At 36.4% G+C, this 13,848-nt stretch overlaps 1 protein-coding gene across 1 annotated transcript; it reads right to left on the bottom strand.

Annotated features, from left to right (window-relative positions):
- Positions 1 to 742: 742 nt before the first annotated feature.
- Positions 743 to 7,671, bottom strand: pbk (PDZ binding kinase). The gene is made up of 7 exons (XM_044376777.1): positions 7,567 to 7,671; positions 6,599 to 6,766; positions 5,540 to 5,679; positions 4,913 to 5,082; positions 3,837 to 3,966; positions 2,376 to 2,555; positions 743 to 1,427 (listed from the first exon to the last, which is right to left on the bottom strand). Exons 2-7 carry the CDS (start codon positions 6,763 to 6,765, stop codon positions 1,186 to 1,188), a joined length of 1,029 nt encoding a protein of 342 aa, XP_044232712.1. The 5' UTR covers position 6,766; positions 7,567 to 7,671; the 3' UTR covers positions 743 to 1,185.
- Positions 7,672 to 13,848: the final 6,177 nt, after the last annotated feature.

The following is a 13,848-nucleotide window of genomic DNA, read 5'->3' as shown; positions in this document are numbered from 1 at the left end:
GCAGATCATTAAGTCTCTAAAACATCAGAAAACTGAAAAATGTCCATCTCAGTTTACCCAGACTGCATGGTGACGTCTTTACATGTCTTATTTTGTTCAACCAACAGTCCAAACATATTCAGTTTACTGTCATGTAAAGTCAAGAAGAATCAGGAGTCTCACATTTGAGAACCTGGAACCAGTGAATCTGACATTTTGGCTTGAAAAATAAAACGATATATTGATTATCAAAATAGTTGCTGATTCATTGTTGGTTGAACTATTGCAGCACACTTTAATATATATATTTAAGTTTGATAGATCATTTTAGACCTCGGAAACGTCCGTTGACAATCTCAACTCAAAGTCCACTAACCTAATTGCTCTTCAGCAGATGAAGTTCGCTCAGTTGTGAAACTGTTGATTTAATAAAAATATGCAGCAGTTTCACAACTGAGTAAACTCCATCTGCAGATTAAGATTGTGATATGTTCAAAACCTCCAGAAAAAGCAAGTAAGCGGACCCTGAGTGGAGATTGTCAATGACCTTCAAGTTCAATTTCAAACCTTAAATCAACCGGCAAATAGATTTTGATAAAAACAAAGTATTGAAGTCCAGAGCAGCATTACAATCTACTACTAAACTTACAATTATACTACAGCCACTGATAAATCAGTAGAAAAAAATATGCAGAACCTTTAAAAAGGTTTAAAAACACAGAAGTGACCTGTGGTTTTAGTCTAATGAAGAGACACTCAAGAGTTTGATGAAGTATCAAAGTTTAAAGGTGCAGAAATACAGACACACATACAGAAAAAAACAGTAAGGACAGTAAAAACATTACATGAGAGAAAAGAACACAAGACTACATACAAAGAAATGGCAGAGTGATGTGCTGAGTGTAAACAGATAAAGATGTACAGTACAGATTATAGTGAGCTTCTGTAGCTCAAACACCTGAAAGTGAAATTTCACAAGTGACTGATGTGTTTCTACATCTAGACTGATTCCTCACAACATTCAAACTTTTCTGCTTTAAAATTAGTACAAACAAACTGTCGGGATGCAGGTTGTGGCCATATAATCTGAAATGCTTTAAAACATTATTTACCCAAAGTCTTGACAGACAGGACACACAACATCCCGCACACTTTGTTTCACGGATCTGACATCAAAATGCTAATGTTGTGCCGATGTTGTGTAAATCAGTCGATAACAATCACCTCACCAGGCTCACTACGCTTTTTTTCCAGCAGGGTGTTGCTCTCTAAAGCCTGGATGATGTGGGCGGCTGAGGGTCTCTTCTTGGGGTCTTCCTCTGTGCAGAGATAGAAGAGCTCCACCATCCTCTGGTAGGAGCTGCCCAGAGCCTCAGCGTCCAGCGCCGGCCTCGTGCCCAGCCTCTCGTAGTAGGCGTCCTCATCAAAGCTCTCCTCCATCGAGTCCTCTGAAACACCAAAACAGAACCTTAGTAAACTTAAGTAAAACTGGTCTTAATAGACACATTTCAGAAAATCTACAGTAGGAGGTTAAGATTATTCTATTTAATTACCTGACTTCTGCAGCTAAATACAGTAAATTAAAAATGTATTGGATTGGCTTGGCTCATGAAAAGCTCAAATTTGGGAGATTTGACAGATGGTTTTCAGTGTGAGACTGCATTTCTGGCAAAGTTATCCTGCAGAATCTGGAGAGCTTTAAAAAATACACAATAATATCTGAAGAACAGCAGCATACATAAAAAGGCTACTGGCTTTCATTCTGGAAAAAAATCTTGCCAATCAGAGGGCGCCAACAACCCCTCCCGTTATGCATATCAATTAAGGTCAACAAGTTCAGAAAACGGGATACTGAGCTCTTACAGTTGTTTCAAGTTAAGAGTTTTTGATCATGCACATCCGTCACTAAAACCGTCTGGTCTGCTTTTTGGGAAATTACAACATTGAAATATCACATGCGGTTAGTAAAACAACAGGTTTGAGTTACAACAGTCTTTTACTCCCATGGTTATTATCTGGAGGATGGTGGAAAGAAGTTCACTGAAGATCACATGAACCAAATAACTGTCTGGGAACAGAATTTGCATCTCTACATTTGCATGAAGATAAAGAGTTGCTTTATAAAAAAGGTAAAATGGATATTCCTATTCAAATCCATTATTTGTAAAAATTTGAGAATATCCTGACTTTGGTGCCCCCAGTGACAATATTAAAAAACAACAACAGTGAAGCAGTGACAGAATTTATGTTTCTTGTGGCGTCAGAAGATGGTTGACTTTTGGAAAATATTTGTTTTGAACATTTCTCCGTATGTTCACCTTTCACACTCACATGTTGGAGTTTTTTACATCTCAGGCATGTAGTTCAGGACTGTCTGTGGCCACATAGCATCTCACCTTCATCCTCCTCATCGTTGTCCAGCATCTCCAGATGAGGCATGGCCAGAGTCATCATCTCCCACAGAGTCAGGCCGAAGGCAAAGATGTCAGCCTTGTCAGTGATCTCTCCTTCCTCCTCCAGAGCCTCCTTCGGCTTCCACGGCTCAGTGCCGATGTACTCTGCCTCAGGGTCTGACACTGAGAGAAAAGTTTTATTACAAAACAAACATTCAATTTGTCTGTATTTTAAAAAGCAACAGCAACAAACTAAGATACATGATAAGATACTATGTTTAAAATTAGTTTAGATTAAACCCAAAATAGGAGATTTCCCTACTAGCTGACAGCATTTATGTCCAACTGTAGTCGGAGCAAGAGAGACTGAAGACTCTACGTTCCTGCCTGGACAGAGAAACAAAGTAAATCAACTGTTGTAAACAATCCTTTCTGCCTGAATGTTCCTGCCAGTCTGTGTGTTTTCATCCCTGATTAATCCCACTTGTACACACACGCTGTACGTGCTGTCTGCTGTCTGCTGTATGAAATGTTTTAAATAAGGGACATAACTGTGATAAGATGGATATGACTTTTTTGATAAATACCACAATGGCCGGTTTTGGGAAACTGAAAAATAATGTGAAATTGTCAACTGATGCTGGTGTTTTGGCAGTACACAGTACACAACAGTACATGCCTATTGTACATAAGCATATAGTCATAGGCATAAAATCCACTCCAAAAACTCTGGAAATGCAGGACTAAGTACCAGACTTTTCAGTGTTTCTGCAGTGTTCCACAAATTAAATCAAAGACTTTTTAAAGACTAAAGTGGATGCAATCTATTATGTTTTTCATGGTCATACTGGTCAAAAAATGATGGGAAGGCAGTTGGGACAATAAGGCCTATAAATGTTTACTAAGTGCATGAATTTATTGACATTTTTGTCAGTAGTTCCCAACTTTATATATCAATAATTCCCAGTAATATAACTAATCAAATAACATGACCTGGACCCAGAAAAGTGACCAAAATTGATGGATAGATTAACAATTACAAAACCATTAATTAATGTTAAGTTTTTGCTAAGATTGACACTAGTCCATTATGAGTGGATGAGCTAGTGTAGCTAGCAGCAGTGACAAAAATATAACTAATTTCTTCAGCAGGGAAGAAAAAATATTCAAGACTTTTGTAAATAATAAAAGCCTTATTCTGAACTGAATTAAATGCTTTTAGGGCTTTTTTTTGTTGTTTGTTGCTTTTTCCTCTTTCATGTTTGTCTACAGCAGTCAAGTTTCAGGAACTGAACTATTTTCAGACTTGTTCTCAAATTCTTCCAAGAAGATGGAAATTGCAGTTTGTTTTTGAGATGTTTCTGGACACAAGTACCAACAGTGAGCAATGTGGGAGGCTTTTATGTATTGGTTGATGACTTGGTTGATTTTATCATGCATGCCACGATTGACAGTGATCTCTACCTCTCATGTTCTCATCCAGCTGCAGAGACACACCCACATCACAGATCTTGACCGCCTCAAAGTTGCCTTTAATCACCACGTTACATGACTTCATGTCACCGTGCAGCAGCTTCTTCTCATTGTGAAGATACTGCAGAGAGAAACAAACAAAGTATTCCTATTGATCATGGCTTAATAACATTCTTCTGTGTTTATTTTGTTTTGTCAAACAATCCTCATTTCTAAAATGAATTTTAAAAACATGGCTGATGTTGAGAGGAGACAAATGTGATTTAGGAAAAAGAAAACCACTGATGTTCTGAATGGGTTTGTCACTGGTTTCCCAGGGATATTTTATTAAAATCATATTATGAACATGAACCAACTCACTCTTTCTTCCTGTGCTGAACTGAGGAAATCAACAGTAAATCAACTTGTAGGTTTGGTTTCATGAATATTTACATATAAATAGATAGTGCCAGAAACTCGCCTTCAGGTTTTTTTTGGTAAGTTAACTTCTAACGATGCACAAATAAATGTATGAAACCTATAAACTGATGCACGTGAAACAGGCGGCAGGCAGTTTAAACAGTAACATATCTGTCAAAAATGGGTTTCAGGATACTAGAAGATGATTAATTGTAATATTAAGACAAAAACTGATTATTTTCTTGATTTATCAGTTGTTTAATCTATAAAATGTCAGAAACTTGAGAAAAATGCATGTTACAATCTCCTAAAGTCAAATGGGGTGTCCCTCAAGAAGCTTGTTTTTTCGGAAAGAAGTCCAAAATTCAAGAATGATCAATTAACTCTCACATCAGACAAAGAAAAGCAAGAAGCTGGATTTTAGGTTTTAGGATTTTTGCTTGAAAAATACCATAGATAATTAATCAATTATCAAAACAGATATATTTTCTGTTGATCAACAAATCACTCCAGCTGTAGTCCACAGTAATCTATGTTGAGTAATCAAATTTCAGTGTTTACACATGTTCACAGCTGCGAGTGTAATCCACTTGTAGTTATAAGTGGACCAGATATGACTCACATGTTTAGCCCGGGTTGAAGGAGGGTCTATTGTTTGGATGATTTACCTGCAGGCCACGAGCTACGTGCAGCGCCACTTTTTCAATGTTGGCGGCAGGAAAAGCTCCCAGGCCGCCCTCTGCCCTCTTCTCAATCAGGTCGTTGAGGGACTGCTCTCCTCCGTACTCCATGGCCAGACACTTGGAGCCATCTTTGGCAGTGGTGAAGGCACGGAACCCTTGATGTTAGGACAAGGACACACGGGATTAACAACAGGAGTATGATGCTGATTTAAAAGTAGATATATCTTAATAGAACAAAATAAAAACAATGTGAAATCAGCTGTCACTTTCAGACTTGTAACACCAGTTATTGACTGGTGTGCTTGGTGGGAAATAAAAACAAGCAAACTAAACACTCATTGAAAAGCGTACTCAGTTTCAGAATTTGTTGGTACATAGTACATAGTAACCCCCTTTTAAAAACATAAATGTACATGCACGTCTTTAACGAATTAGGTGTGTTGTTCACTGTCATATGAACAGCAACAAACACCACACCACCCCAACCTACTGGAGATTAAAATCAAAGCTTTGATTGAGCCACAATAGAGATTTTTGGTATGACTCTGTATCTGCTGCACTGGTCTAATGTAACATGCTGCATCACAGTGAATTTACTTTGTCATCTCTTACCAACAATGTTTGGATGATTGATTTCCTTCAGGACCTTCGCCTCCTCATTGAGCCGCTGCTGGTAAACCGCCATCTGCTTGGTTGCACATTTACTGTTGATCTTCTTGACAGCCCAGGGTGACGCATTCAGCTTTCCTGTTCTAGGATTAAATTGATCAGTAACACTTTGTTACGTTATTCATGAAAAACTCCATAAGCAGATGGATTTCAGGGTTATGGGAAAAACTCAAAACTACACATGACGTGCATTATTTTTATGCTTGAAACTTCACGACCACATCTGGCAACTTAATATGACCTTGCCAATTAAAAGTATCTCATTCATCATGACCTAATGATCTTAAACAAATGTTTAGTTTGCATTCACAGTGCAAATACGCAACTTTTTTCCAATAAAATGTCTTATTTCCACAATATTATTTCAATGAAGTACAAATTTCAAGGCAAGAAGGACCATTGTGACTTGCTTCTAAAAGCCAAGACTTCTGTTAAATAAAGGGCTTTTTGGTGAATTTAGAGCAGCAAAGATTAGTCGATCAACAGAAAATTAATTGGTAACTATTTTGATAATCGAATAATCTTTTAAGTAATTTTTCCAGTAGAAATGCAAAACATTTGCTGGTTCCAGAATTAGTTGCTTTTCTTAGTCTTTCATTGCTGCAAATGTAATATTTTAGGGTTTTGGACTGCTGGTGAGACCAAATAAGACACTTGAGGACATCATCTTGGACTCCAGGATGTTGACCAAATGGTTCATTGTAAATATGTGTGTGTATATATATATATATATATATATATATATATATATATATATATATATATATATGTGTGTGTGTGTGTGTGTGTGTGTGTGTGTGTGTGTGTGTGTGTGTGTGTGTGATAAAATTTAATTAGATCCTGTTAGATACTTGAAGTTACATTCTGCCTGGTATGCTCACATACCTATGAACAAACTTGTCACATTAAAATGGAAGAAAAATGGGAGATAGATGCCAGATGAAGTATAAATAAATTTGATTTATTTATTTTTAAATCAGAATATTAGCCAATAATACCAACCTGTTCATAAGGTAAACATTCACTCCAGTCCCACAGCCCAACTTCTTCATGAAGGGTGAAGCTGGGATGGTGATCGGAGTGCCTCCACTGCCCCCGAAGCTCCTCACTCGGACAGTTTTAGGGGTCTTGAATGCGCCCTCATTGCTACATGTGGTAGGAGCTTCCATTCTGTCAGAGTAAAACATAACAGTTCAAGATTCAAGAGGCTTTATTGCCATTCACACAGGCACAGGGTACATGCATGTTGGAATGTCTTGTGCAGTTCACTCAGTTAGGTTAAAAAAAATAAACAATTTTACAATGAATTTTTAAAAAGTCACTTAATTACTGGGCAACACTACCAGCTTAACTACCAAACTAACCTTGACTGTCAGACTTGCACTATAACTCAATTTCTTCAAGTTTCTTAAAATTTTCATAAAAACAAACGTTTTCTGATACATGTGGTATTAGCCGAATTAAACGCTGAAGTAACTAATGTTAGACTTAGTATGTAAAAAGTTACCTTTATCTGTGACTAAGTAAAACGACATTAAAATGTCAAATTTTGAATGGAGGCTGGTATAAGGCCCTTACGTAACGCTAATGAACGTAAAGAAACGTAATATGCCTCAAAATAGATTATTTGTTTTGGTTAGTATTTATTAGTTGCAATTAGTAGCACAATTCAAAACGACAGTAAGTATTAGATAACTTAATATTTATCTAATACGTTAGTTAACTTAACGAGTAGAACATAATTTATCAAACTTTTATTGGCTAAGTAGCGGAGACACAGTAGCAACCAAACTTAACGTCATAACAATTAAAATTAATGTCAACCGTTAACGTTAAGTTGGCGTTTAGCCGTTAAATTATTTAAAAAAGGAGCAACACTCGCCTACAAAAGGCGACAGACATCTTAAAGTTGTGTTTAACGTGTTTTGAGACAGATAACTAAATTATTTAGCAGATAAATGCAACGTTACCTGAGTTTTCTTTCACCGTCACAACAAAATGGTTAAACCGCCAAATATTCAAACTATTGTGGTCATGTGGAGCAGGCTGTACGGAACATCAGACGGACAAACTGAACGCAAGTCGTTTGAAGGCGAAAGCAGCAGAGTACAGAGCTGAAATGATTGTAGTGGTATGGAAATGCTTTACAAAACTATAAAGTGTGTACCGTCAAGTCAATCAATCAATCAATCAATCAATCAATCAATCAATCAATCAATCAATCAATCAATCAATCAATCAAACTGTATTGGTATAGCAAATTTCATACAGGTTAGTGAAATTCAAAGTGCTTCACAGATAACTGATAAGACAGAAAAAATGTAGACAGTAAACAGTTAAACAAACTAGACTAATGGACAGAAGGAATGAAAAATATGAAACTGTAATATAATTAAAATAGATTTAAAACTATAATGATAATAAAATAGAGTGAAACAAAAATTAGATTTAAAAAAGTAGATTAAGTAAATAAAAACAACAGACAAATAAAATCGATGAGTGGAAAAAATAATATCTATAATGATAAAATAAAATATAAAATAAAAATTTTACATCATGAATGCAATAAAATAGGTGAATTCAATAAAGTAAATATAGCTATAAATCATTCTTAATCAAAATCCAGGCCACAGAGGTAGGTTTTAAGAGTATGTTTAAAGATAACAACACTTCCAGCTGCTTTCAGACTTTCACTAAAACTGTTCTCAACAGCTTTTAAATGTTTCATAGTTGTGATACAGCTTTTCACCATCAGAGGTCAGTGAAGTTATATGACCGCTGTAAAATGTTGGCTGTATCAGGTGCAGGTGTGTCAGTGACAGAATTTGTGATATTATGGTAGTAATTGCAGAATTCATTTTCATCAGTGATTATACATGAGGCATTTTAAACATATGCAACAAATTAGTCACAAATAAAGCATAAATACTGATAAACTAGAATCTTTAATCTAGAGCTGCAAAAATAAATCGATTGGTCAATTGACAGAAAATTAATTGTCAACTATTTTGATAATCAATTTAATCATTTTGGGTGTTTTTTTTTAAAGAAAAACAAGCTAAAGTTTTCTGGTTCCACCTTGTGAATATTTTATGGTTTATTTAGTACTCTGTGATAAAGTCAATATCTTTGGGTTGTGGACTGTTGATCAGGACAAAGACATTTTAGGTTGCATCGTGGGTTTTTGGAAACAATGATCAAAATTTTTCTCAATTTTCTGACATTGTAGAGACCAAACAACTAATTAATTAATCAAGAAAGTAATCAACAGATTAATCGATAATGAAAATAATTGTTAGTTGCAGCCCTACTGGAATCAGAAACTGAACTAACTAAAACTAATACCAAACTACATATATACAACAATGATGATCATTTCTGTGAACAAATGAGCTCACGATTGTACAAATATTTAACTCTGTACACTGTCAGTGTTCTTTAAATAAAGGGCACATTTTTAATAATGGACATTGTTTCCTGCCTTAGAGGATGTTGCTTCCTCTGTCAAAGATTTTTCTTTGCCTTTACAAAATTATGTTTTTTCTTCTCACCAGACTTTCACTTTTTTCTCAACAAGCCTAGTGGTCTTGTTTGCAATGGAGGAACAGTGCACTGCTGCTGTTGTGTATCAAATTTTCAACCAAATCTGACCTGCTGCAGTATACACAGAATGCCAGTCCTCGTAATGATGGGATCAATGTATGTTGGTTTAGGAAGTCAGTATTTTATTGCTTTCCTGGCCTGCACTGTGTTGCACTGCATTCACGTTGCCTGAAAACACTGGTAATCCAGTGTAAAGTTACACCACTGCAGCCTTACCTTCATGTGTGGGCACATGTCGGTAATAAGTTACAGTAAGAAGAGATTAGTGGTATTTTCATTATTGTATGTGCCTGTTCTCATCAGGAACTTATCTGAAAGAATTTCCTCACTGGTGACGGTGATCTTGACCTCAACTGTCATGATTCCATTTTTGTTTCATCTCTTTCACATACTGCAGATGGTCCCAGTCAGGTCTCCTCATTGTGCGGAGAGATAACTGTTTCATTATGAGGAAGAGGAGTTAAGAATGTGGTCTGGTGACAAATGGATGTGGATGGGGAGACTGGGAATGTTGCTCTCCCGTCCCTCTCTTTCTCCCCATTCCTCGTTTCCCTGGAGGGAAATGAGCTCATGTTTGTGGGCTCTGCAGCCACATGTTGTGGTGCGTTTTATAGAATAAGGATGGGTTACTCAATGGTCAGACTACAGAGAAACTAGAGACAAAGAAAGAGGAGACGAGGAACAAAAACATATTTCATATAATAATTCAAATATATAGAAATAAGAAGAATATAATGTGAGTAAACGCTTCTCTGTTATGTCATAAACATGTCACGCTGACAAACACTGCACATTAATAAACACTTAAAGAACCCTTTATATCTGCTTATAACTACATTATAGTGAGTTATAAACCACTTACATGTTCATATACTGCATATAAATTATAAATAAGGGGGCTTAAAGTGTTACTGTATATTTTACTACCATGCTGTTAATATATTGTTAGTTTTTCTCATGTAATCATCTCTGTAATCGTCTTTCCGGCAGCTCCTCTGTGTGTCTGTGTGTGTGTACATGTATACTGGATCTTTACATGTCATTACATAACATGCTTACATTCAGTAATATATCTAACTCTCAGCCCTCTTGTAAATTTCCTTTTATAGTCAGGATTACAACAGCTTTGAGAAAGCCAGATTTAACAGAAACTTAGAAAACAATCTCTCTGCAGGGTCTATTTTTGTAGCTGCTCTGGAGCTTTCGATCAAGTCACATGATCTTCCTCAGTAGATGGAGTTTACCCAGTCGTCATGGAATTGTACAAGTTTGAATTTCAATTTTTTCTGAGCACTTTAAAAGACTGCTCGTCCATTTTGGCTTAAAAGCTGAGGGTCAAAGTTGTCTCTTGGCCTTGGAAACATCAGTTGACTCCATCTGCTGATGAAGAACATGTGAGATGTTTGCAAGCTCCAGAACAGTTAAATAGACCATGTGGTGTTTTTTTTGTTTTTTTTTTCTTCAAAATCAAGTCTGCTGTTTACAAGATCAAGTCGAACTACACATGGACAGCAGAAGAAAAAACACTAAATTAAATTTGCAGGAACATGAAGTTCAGTTTTATTCCTTATTACAGATGCACTGAATTCATATGACTTAAGATAGAATATCTCTCAATAGCAAAACTTCATTTAACTCAGTATACTTAATTACAAAACAAACCAGTAATTACTAGAAAATACACCTATAATACGTTTAACATCCTAATTTAGCCTATTAAAGGACAGGTTCACAATTTTTCAAGTCTGTCTTAAAACAACAGTCAGGTATCCAAATGAAGAAGTTTTCCTTGGGGACCAAAATGATTTTGTGCAAAAATGCATTTCAAAGTCTATCTGAAGCTTATATGAGGCTTCAGCAGTCTGAGTTAGTCATATCAAGTGGATATCTGCCACATTTACAGTCTTTTTAGCATCAAATTCCCTCTTTGTGTTTCCTTGGACAGTGTTTCCCTGTTGAGCTGTGGTGGAAGTACAGTAACAAAAAGATGAACTTTTTGGTCATTTGGTCGACGAAGCTTCATATTAGCTTCAGATAAACTTTTAAATGCATTTTTGCACAGAGGGAGGACTGTGGATTTTGTCCCCCATCACTTACATAGCAAGTGCATTAGGAAGGGATCTTCGAATGTTAAGTATGAACAGGAAGAGTGATTAAAACAAGAAAAACATGTTTCAATGTTCTGGACATCTGGCTGATGTTTTAAGACAGATTTGAAAAATTGTGAACCCGTCCTTTAAGTCGCCAAACCTTCTAAGGTTACGGATACATCAACACTTAAAGTGCAGAACCAGCCACGATTCATATGTCAACATTTACACATCAGTGTTTCCTTCTCTCTGTGGTTGTGGTTTACAATGGTGAGAATGTGGCTTTTTTACATCTGGAATCACACAGAACCACAGCCCATGAATGAAATTTTTGCTGTAGTGCACACATGCAGCATCTATCCTCAAATATCTCTCTTCTCGCCTGCACAAGAACAAAAACCTCAGTATAGTTGGATGTGTCCTCTAACCTCTAACCAAAGTCTAACCAGCACTTGTAAATGCCAATAGATTAAGGGAGAGATGGCAGCTGCCTTCATTTGGTGTTGATGCATTGTTGTCTTCCTCTTCTTTGTTTGTGGTGGTAAACAAAAAAAATTGGACCAATGTTTTTACTAATTTAATGCGTCAGATCTCTGGAAATGGTTCTTTATAGACCCTCCAGGGTCCCATAAGAAGTTTGATTTTATCATGTGTGTAGAAACAGAGAAACAAAATGTCTAATAAATCTTTGCATGTGAAGACACAGATGCTGCTGTTTGTCCATTTCAATATTAAAGGATGAGGCTGGTGATTTTCTATATTTTTCTTACTGTCAACAAATCTCATGTGCAAAGTCAAACAAACAATGAACTGATCTACTTACTGTGTGTATATCCAAAGCCTGATGTATCTTATTCCTCTGTGCCGCAAACATCCGTTGTTGTCCAAACACTATAAAAAAACATGTCAATGAGTAACACTGTTACGCATGTTCCTTTGTCCTGAAGACTACGTTTACAGTAGTTTGGTTATAAACTGCTCCAAAAACTAATAACAGTGATAACATTTTCAGTCTCTGGAGAGTAATTCCTTGCACTGCAGACGCAACTGCAGATGCGTGGGAACATGTTTTTGTAGCACAAATAAAATAAGCTGATAAAGTACTCTGGTAATGGTAATGTACCACATCTTGAGAAACAGATGGTCAAAGCTAAACAAATGATTTATTGAAAAGAGAGCCTCATAATAGGTTTTACTGTGACAACTTTAATCTCCCTGCACTATGTGGTGTTACATATGTGCTGTGTAATTCTTTACTAAACCAGCAGCAAATGAAATCGTCACATTTACTGTAGGCATTAAATCTTCTCAAATGTGGGTCAAAATGTCTGTTCTGCAGGGCACATCCATCCAACCAAGCACCTTCATACATATATGTAAAAGTAGTTCCACTTTCATACTTTTACATTTTTACTGTATCAAATCCAAAAAGTCTTACCTTCCTGTAGGATAAGTGAAACCATGCTGACTTTCGTCAAACTGACCTCACAGTCTTTGTTCTGACTGTTGGACATGTGTGTTGGAGATCAGGTGATTTTTCATCCAATCATTTCTACATCCTCCGCACATGTGGAAACATTCATACTTGTAATTACTCCTCAGAAATGTCAATCAAGGCACATACATATATGTTGTACACACCCATGTGCTTCAGTGTTTGTGATCATGTGTGCAACTCACACACACACACACACACACACACACACACACACACACACACACACACACATACATACACACACACACACACACACACACATCCAAGTGAACTTCCTCCCGCTTTCTTCACCTGTTGACGTCTCAAAAGTGTCTGTTTCCAATTCACCTCTACAATGTTATCAGGAATAACAAAGTTCACCTGTTTAAACAAATCTACATTTTATTACTTCAGCAGTGCATATACAGCATTTTAGTGGTACAAATCAACAGAACAAGTAAAACATTGTGTACTTTTTTAAGCAAACGTGAAGTACTGTGTATCAAGTATTTTCTTGACATAATCATGTTTGATTTAGGCATTTATTTTTGTATGCATTTTGTTAACTCCATAGCCCTTATATGTCTAATGACCAGCACAATGTGATAAAAAAAAAACAACAGACATGTATACACAGAGGAGCCATTATCCCAAAGTAAAATAGTAAGGTCTTTACATCTGTAATGACATAAAACCAAGTAAACATTAAAAACCAAGCACTTTAAAGTCTGTACTGGAAAAAATGACACATTTAAGTGGTTAAGTACACTTGGTTTAAATTGCTTTGCAATGTGCTCTAACTATCAAAGGTATGGCATTAGGCTGCTTTACATTTTCAAAGACAAAGTATTTCAAAGAGTTTTTTGAGCACTGATCTGAGGTCAGAGGAGCCTCAAATCACAACAGTTTTATCCTTCTGATATCTGATAGGCTGCGACTCAGCCAGGAAGGAACATCAGTCAAGATGTATTTAGCTGTGAGAAGAGAGTCAGCCAGAGGGAAGGCTGGCATTGTGAGCTTTGTAGTCCGTCCATCATGAAACATATGAGAACAGTTATTGTGATATTTAAGCTGGCTGAAGT

This window comes from Thunnus albacares, chromosome 16, assembly GCF_914725855.1.
Source record: "Thunnus albacares chromosome 16, fThuAlb1.1, whole genome shotgun sequence".
NCBI lineage: Eukaryota > Metazoa > Chordata > Actinopteri > Scombriformes > Scombridae > Thunnus > Thunnus albacares.
Note: the sequence above shows the minus strand (reverse complement) of the source record. Positions and strands in the feature narration are given on the sequence as shown.

What these genes read in the sequence shown, in the direction of transcription:
- pbk (XM_044376777.1), bottom strand. Translation starts at nt 6,765, where the DNA reads ATGGAAGCTCCTACCACATGTAGCAATGAGGGCGCATTCAAGACCCCT. An exon ending in CAATCATCCAAACATTGTTG is followed by an intron (nt 5,083 to 5,539) that starts GTAAGAGATGAC and finishes CCTAACATCAAG; the next exon opens with GGTTCCGTGCCTTCACCACT. An exon ending in ACGTAGCTCGTGGCCTGCAG is followed by an intron (nt 3,967 to 4,912) that starts GTAAATCATCCA and finishes TTCTCTCTGCAG; the next exon opens with TATCTTCACAATGAGAAGAA.